This window comes from Scyliorhinus torazame, chromosome 7, assembly GCF_047496885.1.
Source record: "Scyliorhinus torazame isolate Kashiwa2021f chromosome 7, sScyTor2.1, whole genome shotgun sequence".
Classification (NCBI taxonomy): domain Eukaryota; kingdom Metazoa; phylum Chordata; class Chondrichthyes; order Carcharhiniformes; family Scyliorhinidae; genus Scyliorhinus; species Scyliorhinus torazame.
The window spans coordinates 181,424,494-181,447,458 of record NC_092713.1 but is presented as its reverse complement, the minus strand read 5'-3'; the positions used below and the strand labels follow the sequence as shown (position 1 = coordinate 181,447,458).

The window sequence follows — 22,965 nt, the reverse complement described above, 5'->3', positions numbered from 1 at the left end:
GTCGATGAACGGCTGCTACCTCCGAGCGAACCCCTGTAATGAACCCCTTTAGGCGAACTTAATCTTCTCTAGCCTGAGAAACTCTGCCATGTCGCTAATCCAAACCCCGGACTTCGGAGGCTCCAAATCCCTCCATCCCAGCAGAATCCGTCTCCGGGCCACCAGGGGGGCAAAGGCCAAAACGTCGGCCTCTCTTCCCCCCCTGGGTTCCTGGATCTTCCAACACTCCAAATATTGCTACCTCTGGACTCGGATTCACCCTCCCGTCCAGGACCTCTGACATGACATCCGCAAATCCCTGCCAAAAGCCCCTCAACCTCGGACACGCCCAGAACATGGTTTGATTCACAGGACTACCCCCATCTGTCCTCCACCTCCTCAAAAAACCTGCTCATCCGGGCTACAGTCATATGAGCCCTGTGGACCGCCTTGAATTAATTGGATCAGGCTAAGCCTGGCACACAACGAGGATGCATTGACTCTCCTCAGGGCCTCCTCCCATTACTCAACATCGAACTCCCTTCCCAGCTCTTCCTCCCACTTCCTCTTCACCTCTCCTATTGGAACACCTTCCCACTCCATCAGTTCCTTATATATTTCCGAGACCATGGGGCAGCATGGTGGCGCAGTGGGTTAGCCCTGCGGCCTCACGGCGCCGAGGTCCCAGGTTCGATCCCGGCTCTGGGTCACTCTCCGTGTGGAGTTTACACATTCTCCTCGTGTTTGCGTGGGTTTCGCCCCCACAACCCAAAGATGTGCAGGCTAGGTGAATTGGCCATGCTAAAATTGTCCCTCAATTGGAAAAAATGAATTGGGTACTCTAAAATTAAAAATATATATATGTCCGAGACCTTCCCCTCCCCAACTCCTGTTTTGACATCACCTTGTCCTGTAGCCCCCCGGTGAGAGGCGCGGTACTTGAATCAATTCGTAAGATCTCCTCTAAAACTTACAGTGATTAACTTTCACCACCTGTAGTATTTCACAGTCAATGAGTCACTTTTGAAGGACAGACTGGGCCTGCGGCAGGTGGCGAGGTTAAAACATACTTGACCTCATCCTCACCAATCCACCTGTTGCAATTGCATCTGTCCACAACAGTATCAGTAGCAGTCAGCACCGCATAGTCCTCGTGGAGACAACAAAGTCCTGTCTTTGCATTGAGGATACCCTCCATCATGTTGTGTGGCACTATCATCATGCTAAATGAGATCGATTTCGAATAGACCTAGCAACTCAAGACTGGGTATCCATGAGGTACGATGGGCCATCAGCAGTAACACATTTGTCTGCAAGCACAAATTGTAACCTCATGGCCCGGCATATCCTCCATTCTACCAATACCACCATTACCATCAAGACAGGGGGTCAACCCTGTTTCAATGAAGAGTGCAGGAGGGTAGGACGAGCACCAGACATACTTAAAAATGAAGCTACAACATAGAACTACTTACATGTCAAAACAGCAGGTAATAGGCAAAGCTAAGTGACCTCACAATCAATGGATCAGATCTAAGCTCTGCAGTCCTGCCACATAAATCATGAATAGTGGTGGACAATTAAACAACAGCAGGAGACTCCATCAATATCCCCCACTCTCCAGTGATGGAGGAGCCCAGCACATCAGTGCAACTACCTTCAGCCAGGAGTGCCAAGTGAATGATCCATCACAGATGTCAGTCTTCAGTAATTCAGTTCACACCATGTGACATCAAGAAATGCTGAAGACAATTGATATAGCAAAGGCTGTCGGCCTTGACAATATTCCGGCAATAGTCCTGATGACTTGTCCTCCAGAACTAGCACAGCTACAACACTGGCAGCGACCCGGCAATCATAGAACCATAGAATCTCTTCAGTGCAGAAGGAGGTCATTCATCCCATCAGGCCTGCACCAATCTTCTGAAAGAGCACCCTACCTAGGCCCAATCCCCCATCCTATCCCCGTAACCCCACCTAGGAACAATTTAACATAGTCAATCCGCCAAACCTGTACATCTTTAGATTGTTGGACGAAACCCATGCAGACACGGGAAGAATGAGCAAACTCCACACAGACAGTCACCCGAGGTCGGAATCAAACTTGGGACCCTGGTGTTGTGAGGCAGCAGCAGTGCCACTGTGTAACCACTGTGCCACCCTCAATGTGGAAAATTGACCAGCTATGTCCTGTGCAAAAAACCAGGACAAATCCAACCCAGCCAATTACAATCCCATTAGTCTACTCTCAATCATCAGCAAAGTGATGAAGGGGTCTCTGAAGAAGAGGCATATGGATTCAAAATGTTAACTCTGTTTCTCGTTCCACAGTAGCTGCCAGACCTGTTGAGTTTTTCCATTATTTTATGTTTTTATTTCCTCAGATACCAGAGGCAGATTTACAATGGAACACACCAAGCCCAGGCACAGGCCCTGATCAATGGGGGTTTCTGTGGGCACCAGTCAGAGCCTGATAGGCTCATATTAGCGGGCAATGAAGAGCGACATTAGATTCTGATTGGTCAAGACCTCTTAAGCGGGAAAACAGACTAGTCCAAACGTTGAGGAGCAAGTGAGGAACGAGAGGCAATGAGGCAAGGAGGGAGAGAGGCAGAGACAAAAGATCCTGGGCGGGATTCTCCATTTCAGAGACTAAGTGCTGATGCCGGAACGGTTTTGGTGGACTTCCATGACAGCAAAATTAGAGCCAGTCCCGGAGTGATTCGTGAACCGATTTTGGGCTAGCACCATAGCCACGTGGAACTCGAGTGATCCCAATGAGAAATGGTGTCGGATTCGGCAGGGTCAGAATTGACACGTGAGAGGCTGACAAGCTGCAGCCACTTATCAGCACTCCACTCCACACACACACTCATTCCAACCATCAAGATGGCAGCACAGAGTGCGGCACCCCGGTTTGCAGACACAGAGCTCGAGACCCTGCTGGACGTCGTGGCGGAGAGGTGGGCCACCCTGTACCCTGGGGCGGGTAGGATTCTGCCACCTGCCACTGTACACTGGGCCTGGGCTCAGGTGGCAGATGTCATGAGCACCATGGACTCCATGGCCAGGACCGGCCAGTAGTGCCAAAAGAAAAACTGCACAACTTCCTCAGGGCTGCCAGGGTGAGTAGGGAGCACTGTGCCCTGGCACTAACCCCCATCCCCCACACCTGTAACCCCACCACACCCCACCAGGACGGTGACCGGACACCACCTGCAAACGGTGTGCATGCACCCCACCTTAGAACATAAAACATAGAAAATACAGCACAGAACAGGCCCTTCCGCCCACGATGTTGTGCTGAACTTTTGTCCTAGATTAAGAACAAATTAATCTATACCCCATCTTTCTACCATAATCTATGTACCTATCCAATAGCCGCTTGAAGGTCACTAATGTTTCCGACTCAACTACTTCCACAGGCAGTGCATTCCATGCCCCCACTACTCTCTGAGTAAAGAACCTACCTCTGACATCCCCCCTATATCTTCCACCATTCACCTTAAATTTATGTCCCCTTGTAATGGTTTGTTCTACCCGGGGAAAAAGTATCTGACTGTCTACTCTATCTATTCCCCTGATCATCTCATAAACCTCTATTAAGTCTCCCCTCATCATCACTTCCGGTGACGGCGGGTGGGAGGCACCCGCACAATGGAGGGCTCCCGTTCGGGAACGGCATTTTCGGGGCTTTAAGCCCAGTCCCAGGGTCCACAGAGGCGGCAAAAGCAGGAAGAAACAGTAAAGGCACAGTGAAGAAGAATGTCGAGGGTAAGCAAAAAATCGTCCGTAAAGAAAACAGCTGAAGGTCTGTCGGGGAGTGGAACGGTCACCGCGGGGTCACCAAGGAAAATGGAGGCTGGAGCACCAGGGGAGGCCGCATTGCTTACGGCTGAAGAAATAACTACGGTGATGGCTGCGGAATTCGAAAGGCAGTTTGCAAGATATATGGAGACAATGAGGAAGGAGATGAGAGAGGTTTTGAGTGCGCTGGTGGAGGAGGCGATTTCCCCGTTGATGACGGTGGTGGTGGGCGCAGTGGCGGAGGTGCGAGAGCAAGGGGAGACGCTGAAGGAAGTGGAGGATACATTATTGCAGCACGGTGATCAACTTACCTCGATGGGGAAGGAGATGCGGAAGGTGATGGACATCAACAAGAATCTGCGAGGAAAAATGGAAGACCTAGAAAACAGATTCAGGTGACAGAATTTGAGGATGGTGGGGCTGCCCGAAGGAGTTGAAGGACCGAGGCTGATTGAGTACTTTGCCGCGATACTGGCGAAACTATTGGGGGAGGGGGAGGATCCCTCCTGATATGAACTGGATCAAGCTCATCGGTCGTGGAGGCCTGTACCGATGGCAAGTGAGCCGCCAAGGGTAGTGACTCTGTGCTTCAGTAGGTACAGTGTGAAGGAGAAGGTCCTGAGCTGGGCCAAGCAGAAGCGGGTGGTGCAGTGGGCTGGAGCTGGTATACGTGTATACCAGGACTTTACGGTGGAGCTGGCAAGGAGGCGGGCTGCCTTCAACTGGGTGAAGAGGGCACTGTACATTAGCAAGGTGTGGTGCGGCATTGTATATCCAGCGAAGCTGAGGGTGACTTCCAAGCTCAGGGACTTTTATTTTGGAACGGCGGAAGCAGCGGAGGAGTTTGCGAAGGCAGAAGGACTGTGGCAGCACTGAGAAATTGAGAAATGGCCATGTGCCGATGTGACCTCATGACTGACTGTATTTTCTTCTTTTTTTTGTTTCACTGCGTGCGGGTGTATGGGCTAAAGGAGACAATGTTGTATATATTTGGACAAGGGAAGTGATGGGACTTTCACTCGAAATGAGGGTTCTTTGGCGTGTAGGTGGAGATGCGGGGTTTGTGTGCTAAAAGGGGATTTCTGGGCTTTCCTAGAGCCAGGCAAGGGGGAAAGGGACCCGGGCGGGGGCCTCCACGCTGGCCGGTTTAAGTCGGCAAGTGAACGGGAGTGAGGTTGGGGGAGGGGCTGCGCCCATCCGAGCCTGGCAGAACAGGGTCCGAGTGGTCTAGCCGGGGTGGAAAGTTGGGGGGGAAAGGAACCGAGGTTGGGGGAGGAGTTTTACAAGAGGCAGTGGACGGGAGGAGTTGGAGACTGCGCGGGGGGTGGGGGGGTGGGGGGGGGGGGGCTGTGTATACAACTCTTGGGTATCGTGTACGGTACTCTTTCAGAGGTTGGATGGCGTTTAGTGTAGGGGGCGGGAGGGGGAGTGGACTCCATCGGTCAATGGTGACGATGGGCGGTCCCGGACTCCTTTTTCTTTTTCTCTTTTGTTTTTTGCTTCCACCGTGGGAGGGTTTGTTTTATGGGATGCATATATTGACAGGTGGGCCGTTGTTTGGGGTGGTGGGAGGATGGGATCGTTGGTATTGTTAAGGGGATTGATATTGTATTTGTTACCGTTTACTGTTTGTGGGTGCGGTGTACATTTTGAAGGAAAATTTGAAAATGGAGAATAAAAACATTTTTTTTTTAAAGTCTCCCCTCATCCTCCGTTTTAATGAGAAAAGGCCTAGCACCCTCAATCTTTCCTCGTAAGACCTACTCTCCATTCCAGGCAACATCCTGGTAAATCTCCTTTGCACCTTTTCCAAAGCTTCCACATCCTTCCTAAAATGAGGGGACCAGAATTGCACACAGTACTCCAAATGTGGCCTTACCAAGGTTTTGTACAGCTGCATCATCACCTCACGGCTCTTAAATTCAATCCCTCTGCTAATGAACGTTAGCACACCATAGGCCTTCTTCACAGCTCTATCCACTTGAGTGGCAACTTTCAAAGATCTGTGAACATAGACCCCAAGGTCTCTCTGCTCCTCCACATTGCCGAGAACCCTACCGTTAACCCTGCATTCCGCATCATATTTGTCCTTCCAAAATGGACAACCTCACACTTTTCAGGGTTAAACTCCACCTGCCACTTCTCAGCCCAGCTCTGCATCCTATCTATGTCTCTTTGCAGTCGACAACAGCCATCCTCACTATCCACAACTCCACCAATCTTCGTATCATCTGCAAATTTACTGACCCACCCTTCAACTCCCTCATCCAAGTCATTAATGAAAATCACAAACAGCAGAGGACCCAGAACTGATCCCTGCGGTACGCCACTGGTAACTGGGATCCAGGCTGAATATTTGTCATCCACCACCACTCTCTGGCTTCTATCGGTTAGCCAGTTTGTTATCCAACTGGCCAAATTTCCCACTATCCCATGCCTCCTTACTTTCCACATACGCCTACCATATCAAATGCCTTACTAAACTCCATGTACACTACATCCACTGCTTTACCTTCATCCACATGCTTGGTCACCTCCTCAAAGAATTCAATAAGACTTGTGAGGCAAGACCCCTCACAAATCCGTGCTGACTATCCCTAATCAAGTAGTGTCTTTCCAGATGCTCAGAAATCCTATCCTTCAGTACCCTTTCCATGACTTTGCCTACCACCGAAGTAAGACTAACTGGCCAGTAATTCCCAGGGTTATCCCTATTCCCTTTTTTGAACAGGGGCACGACATTTGCCACTCTCCAATCCCCTGGTACCACCCCTGTTGACAGTGTGGATGAAAAGATCATTGCCAACGGCTCTGCAATTTCATCTCTTGCTTCCCATAGAATCCTTGGATAAATCCCGTCAGGCCCGGGGGATTTGTCTATCCTCAAGGTTTCCCAAAATGCCCAACACATCTTCCTTCCTAACAAGTATCTCCTCGAGCTTACCAGTCTGTTTCACACTGTTCTCTCCAACAATATCGCCCCTCTCATTTGTAAATCCAGAAGAAAAGTACTCGTTCAAGATCTCTCCTATCTCTTCAGATTCAATACACAATGTCCCGCTACTGTCCTTGATCGGACCTACCCTCGCTCTAGTCATTCTCATATTTCTCACATATGTGTAAAAGGCCTTGGGGTTTTCCTTGATCCTAACAGCAAAGATTTTTCATGCCCTCTCTTAGCTGTCCTAATCCCTTTCTTCAGTTCCCTCCTGGCTATCTCGTATCCCTCCAGCGCCCTGTCTGAACCTTGTTTCCTCAGCCTTACATAAGTCTCCTTCTTCTTCTTAACAAGACATTCAACCTCTCTTGTCAGCCATGGTTCCCTCACTCGACCATCTCTTCCCTGCCTGACAGGGACATACATATCAAGGACATGTAGTATCTGTTCCTTGAACAAGTTCCACATTTCAATTGTGTCCTTCCCTGACAGCCTATGTTCCCAAATTATGCACTTCAGTTCTTGTGTGACAGCATCGTATTTACCCTTCCCCCAATTGTAAACCTTGCCCTGTTGCACGCAACTATCCCTCTCCATTACTAAAGTGAAAGTCACAGAATTGTGGTCACTATCTCCAAAATGCTCCCCGACTAACAAATCTATCACTTGTCCTGGTTCATTACCAAGTACCAAATCCAATATGGCCTCCCCTCTGGTCGGACAATCTACATACTGTGTTAGAAAAGCTTCCTGGAAACACTGCACAAACACCACCTCATCCAAACTATTTGATCTAAAGAGTTTCCACTCAATATTTGGGAAGTTGAAGTCACCCATGACTACTACCCTGTGACTTCTGCACCTTTCCAAAATCTGTTTCCCAATCTGTTCCTCCACATCTCTGCTACTGTTGGGGGGCCTATAGAAAACTCCCAACAAGGTGACTGCTCCTTTCCTATTTCTGACTTCAACCCATACTACCTCAGTAGGGTGATGCTCCTCGAACTGCCTTTCTGCAGCTGTTATACTATCTCTAATTCACAATGCCACCCCCCCACCTCTTTTACCCCCCTCCCTAATCTTATTGAAACATCTATAACCAGGAACCTCCAACAACCATTTCTGCCCCTCTTCTATCCAAGTTTCCATGATGGCCACAACATCGTAGTCCCAAGTACCGATCCATGCCTTAAGTTCACCCACCTTATTCCTGATGCTTCTTGCATTGAAGTATACACACTTCAACCCATCTCCGTGCCTGCAAGTATTCTCCTTTGTCAGCGTTACCTTCCCCACTGCCTCATTCCATGCTTTGACATCCTGAACATCGGCTTCCTTAGTTGCTGGACTACAAATCCGGTTCCCATTCCCCATTCAAATTCTGATGTGGAGATGCCGGCGTTGGACTGGGGTGAGCACAGTACGAAGTCTTACAACACCAGGTTAAAGTCCAACAGGTTTGTTTCGATGTCACTAGCTTTCGGAGCGCTGCTCCTTCCTCAGGTGAATGAAGAGGTCTGTTCCAGAAACACATATATAGACAAATTCAAAGATGCCAAACAATGCTTGGAATGCGAGCATTAGCAGGTGATTAAATCTTTACAGATCCAGAGATGGGGTAACCCATCCGAACGAGTTTCAATTTTCTGAAAACAGTGGTCCCATCAATAGTGGAGATGCAGTCACAGAGCCAGGGACTGCATCAATAGTGGAGATGCAGTCACAGAGCCAGGGACTGCATCAATAGTGGAGATGCAGTCACAGAGCCAGGGACTGCATCAATAGTGGAGATGCAGTCACAGAGCCAGGGACTGCATCAATAGTGGAGATGCAGTCACAGAGCCAGGGACTGCATCAATAGTGGAGATGCAGTCACAGAGCCAGGGACTGCATCAATAGTGGAGATGCAGTCACAGAGCCAGGGACTGCATCAATAGTGGAGATGCAGTCACAGAGCCAGGGACTGCATCAATAGTGGAGATGCAGTCACAGAGCCAGGGACTGCATGGAGGGTTGTCAGCGACCATCCAGCACCTTCAGGTGCAGTTGGAGGAGTCCAACTGCCTGCAGGGCAGGAGGTGATGTCGACCATGCGTGCCACCCAGACCAATATTGCTCAGGGGGAAGGCGAAGGTATTGGCCGTGGGTCAGGATGCCCAAGGCCTGGGGACTCTGTGCCAGCGGTGGCCAAAGAACAGGGCAGTACTGCCCATCACAGGCAGCCATGCACCAGGACTGCGTGGACATGGCAGCGACGCTCCAGAGCATGTTGGCGGCATTGCCCGAGCATTGGCCGACCTGAGCCAGGCACAGAGGTAGGTGGGATAGTTACAAGCTGATGTGGCACAGGCCCAGCGGGAGGTGGCGCATTTGCTGGCTGATGCGGAACAGACCCAGCAGAATATGGTCCACTCCTTGTACTTCATGGCTGTGAGCTTTGAGACACTGGTCGAGACCAGAGCAGGCCTCCAGGACTAGCAGATTCAGGTGGTGGGAAGCCTCAGGGGTTAGCTCCGCTCACACCCCATCCCAAGGAGTAGCCCAGGGGCCATCGGGCACTCCGAGGGAGGAGGAGGTGATGGGGACCGTGCCGGTGACTCCCGCAGAGGTGGTGCCAGAGCATCACAGTGCTTCGGACTCTGTCCTCCCTCCTGTCCCTGGTGCATCTGATGGCCAGCGGGCAGAACAGGGCAGCACCACGCCACCCTGGACACCCGCCTACAGCTCGGCCCATCCAGGCCCAGTCGCCCCAGAAGACGGCCGCCAAAAGGGACCCATGTCATGCCCATCCTTGCTCACCCTGCATCCTCCTCGTCAGATTATGAGGGGCATAGACAGAGTGGATTGTCAGAGACTTTTTCCCAGGGTAGAGAGGTCAATTACTCAGGGGCATAGGTTTAAGGTGCGAGGGGCAAAGTTTAGAGGAGATGTGCAAGGCAAGTTTCTTTACGCAAAGGGTAGTGGCTGCCTGGAACTCGCTGCCGGAGGAGGTGGTGGAAGCAGGGACGATTGTGACGTTTAAGGGGCATCTTGACAAATACATGAAAAGTATGGGAATAGAGGGATATCGACCCCTGAAGTGTAGAAGATTTTAGTTTAGACGGGCAGCATGGTTGGCGCAGGCTTGGAGGGCTGAAGGGCCTGTTCTTGTGCTGTACTTTACTTTGTTCTTTGTGATGTTCATCCCCCTCCAGTTGTCCATCTCCTGCGCGATGTTCTGGAGGACGCAGCAGGCCACCATGATGTGGGAGACCCTCCTAACATGATACCTGAACCGCATCTTCAGGGTGCCGAAGTGCCGCTCAATCACCCCCCTGGTCGGGGCATGTGCATTGTTCTTCTGGGTCTCTGCTTTAGTCTGTGGCTTCCAGATAGGCGTCATCAGCCATGATCACAACAGACAACCCCTGTCACCCAGGAGCCGGGGATGCACCTCAAAGATGTGAGGAATCGTCGAGTGTGCCAGGATGAAGGCATCGTGCACACAGCCCAGGTATCGGGCGCTGGATTGCATGATGTGCATCTACTGGTCACAAACCAGCTGCACGTTCATCGAATGGAACCCCTTTCAGTTTGTGAAGACCAGCCCGTCATTGGGCAGTGTTCATAGGGCAACATGCATCCTGTTGGTCACGCCCTGGACCTGGGGCATGTCGGCGAAGACGGTGAACCCTGCTGTCCGGACTTCCTGATGGGCTCGGTCCAAATTGAATTGATGTATTGTGCTGATTGGGTGTATTGGGCCTCCATGATGTCCATGAGATCAAAGACTGGTCCCCACTCAGCACCTGGAAGGACTCCATGGCATAAAAGTTCAAGGCAGCTGGCGCTACATGTCAACGGTACGCTCCGCAGCCCCGTCCAGCGCCCTCCTGTCAGGGCTACTGTGGGAGTTGCCCTTGGGTTGTCCACGTGCTGCCCTGCTGGTGGATGGTGGCCTCTAGGGGTGGACAATTGGTGGGGTGTGGTGGGTGGGGAATGGTGTGCAGGGTTGGTGGGGTAGAGGGTGGGGGCTGGAGTAGGTGGGATGGGGTCACCCATATGACCTGTGTCACTCTACACAACCATGGGCCTCATAAGGTAGACATAGGGGTGCACAGGAAGATGGCAGCCTTGCAGTCTGCAGCAATGGCGGTCTGTGCCTGGACTCCCCGGTCCCCTGGGGGTTTACGCTGACCCCAGAGCCCATCTCTGTTCCCCTTCCCCAGCCAGGTCTGCCAGCTCTGTCAGCAGCATGACTGGCAGGCCACGGTCACGCCTCTGCATGTCCTACTTCCTCTCCCTCCCTCATCAGCCACTGTGATTCCCGATTTTTAAAACCACAAGTGAAACTCGCCGTCGGTAATAATACAGGGTCAGGTCCACTAATGATATTCCAACGCCATTTATTGTATGTGCGGAGTAGAACGCATTAGCGCCACTGTTGAGGCACTTAAGCATGGCATTCTGTCAGGTACCTGGCGCCAGCCATGATTTTGGCCTCATGACCGATTCTCCACCCAATAGCCTTTCCCGATTCCGGCATGGACCGACGAACAATCCCGCTCCCTGGGTGTTTTACTTTTGTGAGAAAAGGTACAGCAAGCAGGTTTCTTGACCCAGGGCTGAGGGCAGGCCAGCCAGCAACACACAGCGAGAAAAGGCGCTGGATGAGAGACACGAGCCAAGGTGAGCCAGCGGTCAGTGGCCGTCAAGCAGCGAGGAGCGACTTGACCCATTCAGGGCTGAGGGGGGCGGGCCAACCTGCAACAGCAAGGAGCCGAATCAAGCCTTACCAGCGCAAGGAGATGGCGAGTGAGGCAAGAGGTTGCCTTGAAGGCCCCAGGCGAGCGAAGTTAGTGAGATTGTGAGAATGAATGAGTGTGAGGGCTTGAAAATTACTAAAACAGTGATCAATTTGTGTGATTTTATGGCTCGTGCCTTTTCGTTCTATGGAGTAAGGGTGGGCGGGGTTGGGAGAGATGTGACATCATGGGGAGGCTCAGAAATGAAGGTGAGTGTGGGGCCCCACAAAGTATAAATCCGCCTTTGACAGATACTAAAGCAGTCCATGCCTGCATGATGCTAGACCTGGACAACATTCAGGCTTGAGCTGACAAATGGCAAGTAACATTCACATCACACAAGTGCCAGGAAGTGACCATCTTCACAAGACAGAGTCTAATCATCACCACTCAACATTCAATAGCATTACCGCCACTAAATCCCTCACTACCAACATCCTAGAATTACCATTGGCCAGAAACTGAACAGGACTCGCCATATAAATACTGTGGCTACAAGAGCAGGTCAGAGGTTGGGAATTCTGTGTAGAGTAACGCACCTCCTGACTCACCAAAGCCTGTCCACAATCTAGAAGGCACAAATCAGGAATGTGATGGAATATTCTCCACTTGTCTGTTTGACTGCAGCTCCAACAACACTCGAGAAGCTCAACACCATTCAGGATAAAACACCCCACTTTATTTGCACCTCATCCATTACCTTCAATCTTCACTTCCTCCACAACCGATTGCACCATTTACAAAATGCATTGCAGCAACTCATCAAGGCTACTTAGCCACCACTTTCCAAACTCTCTCCCACCTCGAAGAACAAGGGCAGGTGGCACAAATAACAACCCCACTTGCAATGCCATAATATTGGCCGTTCCTTCACTCTCATTGGGCTTAAATCCTGGAACAACGATCAAAGGTCAGCTTCTACCCTGTCTCAGTAGGCATTATCCCTCAGATTTACAATCAAAACTTTTCTGTTACACCTTAGGAAATCTGATAGGAGGTCTGCACTTCCGACATATCTTAGATTGAACTTTGAAGGAAAAGCTTTTGCAAATCTAACCCATATCTTTGTGCTCGATGAAGGGTGTTCAATCGGTCTAAACACATTGCTGTTGTAGTTTTCTTTGTTTCTTCTGCTTCAGGTACCGGCAGCAAATGGGTGATGTGATGGCCATTCCCTTGGGCTCTGTGTCAAGCAGATGGTGTAGATTCTGCCCAAGGCAGCCCCAAAGCAGAAAATTGCAGTGAAGAGTGGCTGGCAAAGGAAGATAGTAATGGCACAAGTCCTTTCTCTAGAAAGCCACAGCATTATTTCCCTCCATATTTCTCTCTCTCTAATTTTAACAATCCCTATTTTTTTACTCACAGCTTTAGTCTGCAAAGCTGCTCTCTCAAATCCAGTGTACATTAGTTTTTTTTAGTCAGAGCATGCGTGATGGGCTGAAGGGTCTGCTCTATACTGTTCGATTCTATGAAAGGTGCACCCTGCGTATGAGGCCATGGACAAGCTCAGGGCCCCTGCTCTTTCTAAGCTGCTGACCTTCTCAAATGATAAATGTAAGCCCCTTGTGGATACCCAGCATATCTGCATTTTGACCTAATTTCTAGCTCATTTCCTTCCCTGCAGCTGCTCCTCTGACGCTCTCAGCACAGAGCAGATCTTGAAGCTGGATCTGTCTGATTTGCAAAGGCTTGGTAGCACGCACATTAATGCCCTCAGTCATTAATGCCAATAGTCATTGGGGCAGCTCAAAGCAACAGGTTGAACAGCAGATGGAATACATATCGTAAGACATTTGAACAGTTCCAAAAACAAACCGAACACTTACCAAAAATCTCTGCCCACTAATACTGTTCTTTTTAACAACCTTTTCACAGTCTTTCCAGTCCAGCTGTTGAATACAAACAGAATGATGAAGTTAACTTTCATGTATTTGAAAATAATGTGAGACTCAAAAATTCCATTCAGCCGCTGCCAGCTGTATCTCAGGCAGCAGCACTCTCACCTCTGAGTCAGAAAGTTTGTAGATTCAAATCCCATTCCTCAGAACTGACCTCATAATTTAAGCTGCTCCATTGGTACAGTACAGAGGGAGTGCTACCCTGCCTCAGACGGATGTAAAAGCTTCCGGGATACTATTTTGAAGAAGCGTAGGGAAATTCTCGAGAAGCCATTTTAAAACATCTCTCAAAAGCAACATCAATATAACAGATGATGTGGTTTGTCATATTGCTGATTGCTGTGCACAAGTTGCATATTGGAAACAGTGACTTGACTGAAAATATTTAACTGGTGTTAATTGGGCGTTCTGAGGTTGTGAAAGGTGTTTACACAAATGCAGGGTTTTTGATTATATCGTCAGATTTTTATCTTAAATGAGTGAGGTGACTTAGAGAGGAAACTGCAAATTATTCACAAAAGAAAAATGGGCTGGATTCTTCACACCCTGACACCAAAATTGCATTCAGCAACGGGGCAGAGAACCAGTTTCCTGCATGAAATCAGGACCGGCAGCGGTTCTCCGCCCCCCCCCCCCCTGAAAAGCGGCGTACGCAGGGATATAAACAAAACGGATGTACCAGAAAGCATACACGGAAGAGGAATCTGAGTGTATACTGGAGTGTTATTACCGTAAAAATGTCTTGATGAGAAAATGGAGACCTTTACATATGCAGGCAGATGAAAAGTGGGCAGAAGTTCATCAAGTAGCATTGCCGGTGCAGTATAGAAAGGAGGTGTTGCGAGTTGCACATGAGGTACCAGTGGGAGGTCATTTGGCAGTAAGGAAAACTCAAGCTAAAACGCAAAAACATTTTTATTGGCCTGGACTACATAAAGATGTAGTTAAACTTTGTCGATCGTGTCACACATGTCAAGTGATAGGGAAACCTCAAGCAGTGATAAAACCAGCGCCCTTAATACTCGTTCCAGCATTTGAGGAAGCTTTTACAAGGGTCTTAATTGATTGCGTAGGACTGCTTCCTAAAACAAAAAGTGTGAATCAATATCTTTTGACTATAATGGATGTGTCTACTAGGTTTCCAGAGGTGATTCCAATACGCAATATTACAGCTAAAAAGATTGTGGAGGAGTTACTTAAATTCTTTACTGGATATGGACTACCCACAGAAATACAATCAGATCAAAGATCAAATTTTACCTCGAGGCTATTCAAAGAAGTTATGGAATAAACAATTTGAATCAACTGCATACCATCCAGAATCGCAGGGAGCATTAGAAAGGTGGCATCAGACATTGAAGACAATGGTGAGGGCTTATTGTCAAGATTATCCAGAGGATTGGGATAAAGGAATTCTATTCATACGGTTTGTAATTAGGGATGCATCTAATGAGTCAACCAAATTCAGTCCTTTTGAACTAATTTTTGGTCATGAGGTAAGAGGGCCACTTAAATTGATTAAGGAAAAATTGGTGAGTGAGAAATCGGAACTTACATTATTAGATTACGTGTCAAATTTTAGGGAATGATTAAATAGAGCAGGAGAATTGGCTAGACAGCATTTAAAAGTTGCACAAAATGTGATGAAACGGGTAGCAGTCAAGAAATCCAAAGTTCGTAGTTTTGCTAGTGGAGATAAAGTATTAGTATTGTTACCAGTGGTAGGTGAATCTTTAAAAGCAAGCTTTTATGGACCTCATCAGATCGAAAGGAAATTAATTGAGGTGAATTATGTGGTCAGAACGCCAGATGGAAGGAAAACGCACCGAGTGTGTCATGTGAATATGCTTAAAAGGTACTTTGAAAGGGAAGGAGAGAAAAAGGAGGAGGTTTTAATGATTCTAACTCAAAAGTGGTGAACCAACTCCAGATGACTTGGAATTTGACATACCTCAAATTAAATTGGAAAACGACGATGATTTTAAAAATTTGGATAAATTGTTGAGTTACCTTCCAGAGGAAAAACAGACTGACCTGAAAGAGTTATTGATATCACATGGGCAGGTTTGTGGTGATAAGTTGTGAAGTACTAAAATGGTTACACATGATGTACATGTGGGAAATGCTGTTCCAATCAAACAATATCCATATAGACTTAACCCTTTATAATTGGCACAGGTTAACAAGGAGATTGAAAGTATGCTTAAAAATGGCATAATTGAAGTGAGTTGCAGCTAATGGAGCTCACCCATAGTGATGGTACCAAAACCAGACAGTACTCAACGGTTGTGTGTGGATTACAGAAAGGTTAATACAGTTACAAGAATGGACCCTTATCCTATCCCACGTTTGGAGGATTGCATTGAGAAAGTGGGACAATCAGCTTTTATTTCCAAACTGGATTTACTTAAAGGTTACTGGCAGGTACCTTTATCCAAAAGGGCGAAGGAGATTTCAGCTTTTATATACCAATTCAAAGTTATGCCACTTGGCATGAAAAACGCCCCAACCACATTTCAACGGTTAACTAACAAAGCCGTTTCAGGATTACCCAGTTGTGCAGTATATATCGATGATCTGGGCATTTTGAGACAGACATGGAAAGAACATTTAAAACATCTGATGGAGTTATTCGATCGACTTCAGGAGGCGGATTTGGTGGTAAACCTAGCCAAAAGTGAATTTGGAAAAGCCCAATTCACTTTCCTTGGCCATACAATCGGACAGGGTCGAATTGTCCCACGGGATGTGAAAACAAGTAGTTATTGGGGAGTTTCCAATACCCTCCACACAAAGGGAAATAATGCGATTTTCTTGGCATGAGTGGATTTGATTGAACATTTGTGCAAACTTTTTGCAGTGTGGTTGCTCCACTGATGGGCTTGAAGAAACTTTGAAAATGCCAGTGGACAGTGGAGTTTTAACAGGCATTTGACTGCCTGAAAGCTGTGATAACCAATGCTGCTGGGTTGGAGAATTACAAGGGATTCTGTGATCATAAGAACATAAGAACTAGGAGCAGGAATAAGCCATCTGGCCACTAGAGCCTGCTCCGCCATTCAATGAGATCGTATGTGACCTTTTGTGGACTCAGCTCCACTTTCCAGCCTGAACACCATAACCCTTAATCCCTTTATTCTTCAAAAAACTATCTTCATCTTAAAAACATTTAATGAAGGAGCCTCAACTGCTTCACTGGGCAACAAATTCCATTGGATTGAACTAAAGTATCTGACTTTAAACAGAAATGCCGAGGCATAGAGAAATGGATGGGTCGTGCAGAGACCTTCTTGTCCAAAGAGACTGTCAATCGAGAAGGATTCCAGTTGGAGGAAGAAGAACAAAAATGTACTCTCTTATTATTAAATGTTTACGTGTTTTGTTTTGTTAAAAAAAATTGTATATTCATTGTCCATATTTCTTAAAGGAAAGCGAAAAGGTGAAAAATGAAACCATCTTGAAGTTGATGATTTTTTTTTTTCTTGGGGGGTGTCATGTCAGAGTACCTTTAATAAAATGGGGGGTTATAAAATAGCTGTAGTGGATGTACCTTTAAGAAATGGGTGTTTCTCACTGATGTCAGAGTGTGGGTGAAGCTGGGCTGTCTGTCTGCTTTTACTTTCGCTTTGGGCTCACAGCTACAGAGTGTGTTTAGTTTCATTTTAGATTTGGTGGAGCTGCAAGCACAGCAAGAAGTTGTATTAGTCTCTCTCTCTGCAATCTAAAGACTGTCTTTGGTGATATAAAACTAATACCCCTTTCTGTAGAGAAGTTAAACCTGATGTCTTTCTGTAAAAAGGGTTCTTTTTGTTTTATGGATGTTGGAAGGAAAGATATTACTTATAGAGTACTGTATTCTTTGGGGGATTTATTGGTGTTGATAGTTGTTAAGATGTTTACTGTGGGTTATAAAGTGTTAACTGGTTTCATAAATAAACATTTTGTTTTAATTTAAAAGTACTGTAGATATCTGTCGCATCACACCTGCAGAGTGGGCCCGTGTGCTCCCCATAACCAACAATCTTAATAAAAGTTGTGGGTCAGGTGAACTCCATGATACACTTTGGGGTTCTCTAAACCCTGGCCCATAACAAATTTCCCATCATTCTCCACTATGATCCTACCAAAATTAGGTGGGAATGAGGAAATTAATTGTGTGATGATGCTGCAATAGTAATTTGAGACACATGGGCCCTTCTGTAGTGCAGACTATAATTGCAATGAAAATGATATTATATTGTGCCTGTTTCTCAACAAAAGGATCCATCGTTGTTAGAATATTGTAACTGTTTGATTTATTGGTAGTGGGAGTGAAGTGCAGAGTCAACATCATTGAGTCTCATTGAGGACAGAAGATGCCTTTTAGCCCATCGAGTCTGCCCCAACAAAACAACACTGTATCTGCACTAATCTCACTTCCCAGCACTTGACCCATGGCCTTTAATATTATGACATTTCTAGTACTCATCCACGTACCCTTTAAAGGTTGTAAGGTTTCTCGCCTCTACTACTCTCCCAGGCAGTTCATTCCAGACCCCCACCACTCTCTGGGTGAAAACATTTTTCCTCAGATCCCCTCTAAACCTCTAGCCTTTCACCTTAAAATTATCCCCCCTTATTATTGACTCTTCCACTAAGGGGAACAGTGCTTCCCATCCATCCTGTCCACGCCCCTCATATTATTACACAGTTCAATAAGGTCCCGCCCACAGACTTCTCTGTTCCAAAAAAAACAACCAAAGCTTATCCAGCCTCTCCATTTTCACAAGAATGAAACTGGGCCTCATAGGCCAAACCACCTAACCTGCACATCATTGGACTGTGGGCCAAAACCGGACTAAACACATGCAGATACAGAGAGAACGTGCAAACTGCACATAAACAAGGCTGGAATCGATCTGGGTCCCTGGTGCTGTGAGGCAGCAGTGCTAACCACTGTGCCCCCTCAATCATTTGAAGTGTTTAAATGATAAAAGAAGTCAATAACGAAGATATGAAAAGATTAATTCTGGGTGTGGGCAAAACCTTCGAATTAAAGCCAAGTCAATGAGGAGTGAAATCAGGGTTGTTTTCACACAAAGCGGCTCATCTCTCTAATTTAAAATACGATGGATGTGAAATGGCAATTGGAACAAGCGCAGGATGGATAGATTTCTGCTGGATACAGGTAAGAAAGAATTTGGAGAAAAGCTGGTTATATGAAGTTGGAGTACAGATGGGCCAGGACCTAACAGGATGGCAGAGCAGGTTTGAGGGGCTGAATGTTTTCCTCATGTATCTATGTTACTTCAGCATTCTTAAACATGGGAATATAAGGGTGGCATGTGGCGCAGTGGTTAGTACTGGGACTGTGGGGCTGAGGACCTGGGTTCGAATCCTGGTCCTGGGTCACTGTCGGTGTGGAGTTTGCACATTCTCACCATGTCTGCGTGGGTTTCACTCCCACAATCCAAAGATGTGCTGGTTAGGTGGATTGGCCATGCTAAATTACCCCTTAATTGCTGAAGAAAAATAATTGGCTACTCTAAATTAAAAAAAACATGGGAATATGCATTTTAAATTGTTGGGGCATTGGAAGCCACTTGGGAAAGATATGTTAAGTGAACAGTCTTGGTGTGCGATAACCTAATGCACTGCAGAAGTTTGGTATCATGAGAAGTTGATGGAGGGGAAAAGATGAGAAGCGGACCAGGAAAGTCTTGGAATAGTTATAGTCTGAGAGTTTCAGAGCCGGATGGGCTGCTGCAAGGTCAGAGGTGGGCAATAATAATAAAAAGGAGGTGATGTTTGCGATGGAGAGTGGTGTGGTTGGCAGCTCAAGCTAGGGTAAAAGAGGGCAACAAGAATACAAGCAGACTGGTCAGCATGAAATCATGACCAGGGAGAAGGATGTAATCAGTGGTTGGGGAAAAGGGGGAACTGACGATGGTGACTTTGGTCATTCCAATATGTATCTGGAGGAAATCGCAGCTCACTTGAGGATCCTGACAACACAAAGGCAGCAAAGAGGTTGATGGCAGAGAGATAGAGCTATACGAGTTGCGTGCATGTTGAACTGTCTCTGCATGGTGTTAGGCCTGATCTTATCGTTGTGTAAGTTAATGGATTTTGAGTGAGTTAAAATTGGGCCCAAAGGCCTTTGGATGATAGCACCAAGCGGCAAAAGATGAAGAAGAGAGAATCCAGGATAGATCTGTGGGGAACTCCAGAGATAATGGCGCAGGGGTGAGAAGAAAAACCATTTCTGCAGATGCTTCGTCTACAATTGGATAGGAGAGAGTTGAACCAAGTAATGTCCCTTTGGAGGGGAGGTATTGAGGATGTTGTGGTTCAACATGACAATGGCTGAATCCAGGAGGATAACCATGTCAGTCACAGTCAGAAGGATATAATTTGTCACTTTAAAAGTGGAGAGGAGATTGGCGAGGGATACAAGAAGATGGCTTTGCCTATGAGCAGGGAGGCAGTGTGAGGGTGGAAATGCTAAGGGGTTGGTTGAAAATATTGGTCGGAGTCTTTATATAGAGGGAGACGTTAAGGGATGACAGGAGGGAAGAAAAATTGAGATGAGGAGACAAGGAGTGTTGAGATAGAGGTTGAAATCATTGAGCATGAATCGTCGTTCAGTGCAGGGACTGAGGGAGGGAGGTGAAGAAATAGATTAATGACTGCAGTGAAAAATAAAATCTGGCAAATAGCTCAACCTGAATTGTCCAGAGAGTTTGGACCTTTGAACAAAGGTTCATGTTGTTCATATGAATAGACTTCTGGTCTATCGCTTTCTGATTCATAGCATGGTATTTATCAGAAAAAGAGCCAGGGTGTAAGGATGAGAGAAATTCAGGATAGAGGGAGGAGGCGACAATGGCCCCTTGGGTACCTCCCAATACTGAGAAGCCTAATCAACGGTTTGAGTTTCACTCCGCAGGCAAGAATAGTATAAATTTTTTTCTGAGAAACTGTTGTCCAATAAAATCAGTTTCATAATAATTTTGTTTCTCTTCAACATATTACCAGCCCCCAAGAACTATCTCTCAAAATGTATCGGGCCTATCATTGACACGATCTGAAACCAGCCAGCCGACTCAATTTATCAAGTGATCGTGTGTTAAAATCTCACCAGGTGTAATCATTTAAGAATAGGTAGGTGGTTGAAGGAAAATGGGTAAAGGGATGTGGGACGGGGTGACCACAATATGGCCACTAATCATGTGGTGAATGAACAGCAGCACATGCTTGGGTGAATGGCCTGCTCCCTTTCTGCTTCATTTCCTAAGTATTATTTCTGCGCAACTCCTATAAAATCAATAAATATTCACTTGGAACATTCGCACACAATTAGCAGAGATATCTTGTTCATTAAATGCAAATCAGACATGAGATTTTTTGCAGATTTAAGAATCAAATGCTGCAACTTAACTTAAAGCCACATGTTTGATATTCAAACAAAATGAATACAACTCCATCGTGTAACATCTGTCTCAGTGGCAGCAGGACAAGTATTGAAGCAATTTTAAACAATTCTCTCGTGAAACAATTCCATTTTTGCAATAGTTTTAATAATCCATTTCACAATGTATCACTATGTGAGGGAGGCTAATGAAAAACTAGCTGCTGATTTAAGCATTTTTATTGCAAAACCTTTTAGTCGGCACAATGGTTTGACAGAGGATATAAAATGGTGATCTTTCTACATTTTCATTATAGTTAATATCTTTGAAAACAAAGAAAAATGAGAGGCTGTCTTTAGTAAACATGATCGTTTATCTTTTTAATCATCGACGCAGTGTCATGCAATAACAGTTTGCTTCTATATAACTTCTTTAGCTTCATAATACGTCCCAAAGAAGGAGCGTTATCAAACAAACTTGGACACTGACAACGCAAGAGAATATTAGAACAAATGGGTAGATTTTAAGGAGTGATTTAAGGGAGGAAGAGAGGCGGAGAGGTATTGGGATGCTTAGGATCCAGCATTTAGGGTCCTGACAGCTGGAGGCATGGCCAACAATGGTGCAGAGATGGATTGAGTGGCACAGTAACAGTGGTTAACACTGTTGTCTCACAGCACCAGGGACGCAGGTTCAATTCCGGCCTTGGGTGACTGTGTCGGAGTCTGCGTGGGTTTCCTCCGGGTGCTCCGGTTTCCTCCCACAGTCTAAAGATGTGCAGGTTAGGTGGATTGGCCATTCTAAATTGCTCTTAGTGTCCAGAGGTTAGGTGAGGTTGCGGGGAAATGGGCCTGGGTGAGCTCTTTCAGAGGGTTGGTGCAGACTCAATGGGCCGAATGGCCCCCTTCTGCACTTAAGGGAGTCTACGATTCTATGAAATTGGAGATGTTGAAGAGGCTGGAATTGGAGGATTGCTGAGAAACCGAAGCTGCGTGAGGCTAGTATAATTATTAAAAATAGGAGGTCAGAAATAAGGATGAGAATGTTAAAACAGAGATGCTGATGGACTGGGGGCTAATGTAGGTCATTGAGCATAGGGGTGATAGGTGCTCAGAACTTAGAGCGAGTTAGAATGTGAAGAGTTTTGGATGTGTTCAAGTGTACAGGCAGTGGAAGATGGATGGATAACTAGGAGATCATTGGAATAGTCAAATCTGAAGGTAAGAAAGGCATGGAGAATATTGACAATCACACTAATATGAGAAAGTGACAAACTAAAAACTTTTTACAACTTTAAGGAAAGTATAGCATCACGATACTTGTGATAAAAATTTATCACATTATACTGTTTTAAAACCAATTGCTGCCGTATTGACCGTCTTTTAGTTTTACTTTGCTTGACAGCCAGATAACCAGCCTGTACTACTGTAAGCACAATGTTACACGGAGATGAAGTATGAGGAAGAACAAACAAAACAGTCTACCCACCATTCTGAAATAGTCAGCTAAATAATTCGGAGTCCACTGAAGGACATCGTTGCGATTGGGAAGGTTTCTGAAAGCCATATCTTTGTTCGCAAGTTATTTTTCAATCGATTTCATATTATCACATGCAGCTGAAAAGAATAACTGGCCTTTTCTCTTCCTGTCACACACCACAACCTTCACAGTACCTAGAAAGGAAGTGCGTAGGGTGCTGATCGATGAATAAAATGAATACAGCAAATATTTGGTTTGTTCTTTAACATAAAAAAATGTAGGCTGAAAATAAATGCTATTCATAAACCTTTAAGTGGAACTATACCCTAACGTCCTTCTCAATTTTATTTTAAGATAATCCGCACAGAAATGGACTTGACTAATTTCCTTTGTTACTTCCTCTCCTTATTCTACAGAAATACAGCAGAAACCGTCCTTCCATAATACCAAACGTCAGTGCACGAAAGACACTTGGTTTAAATGAGCTAAATAATTTATCATTGCTACTTAAAGCTCGGGGCAGAACTAACTTCACTAAACTAAACGTGGGAGGTGTATATTCAGCCCATTGTCCAGAAATACCAGTCATAATTTGCCTTTTAAAAAATATATATGATTAAGATTGAATCTGACGGCACAGCACACTGTGAAATGAATGTTTAGGAATTAATTTCAAGACTTCCCGCTAA

The 22,965-nt window shown here is 46.4% G+C and overlaps 1 protein-coding gene across 1 annotated transcript in view; it reads right to left on the bottom strand.

Annotated features, from left to right (window-relative positions):
* The window catches only part of lcp2a (lymphocyte cytosolic protein 2a), a 252,465-nt gene extending 230,001 nt beyond the window's left edge, over nucleotides 1-22,464 (bottom strand). The window contains exons 1-2 of the mRNA XM_072511854.1: nucleotides 22,286-22,464; nucleotides 13,335-13,397 (exon numbers count right to left, since the gene is read on the bottom strand). Of these exons, the coding sequence (XP_072367955.1) occupies nucleotides 13,335-13,397; nucleotides 22,286-22,363 (141 nt within the window). The 5' untranslated portion in view covers nucleotides 22,364-22,464. The remainder of the gene's footprint in view (nucleotides 1-13,334; nucleotides 13,398-22,285) is intronic.
* Between the last annotated feature and the right edge of the window lie 501 nt (nucleotides 22,465-22,965).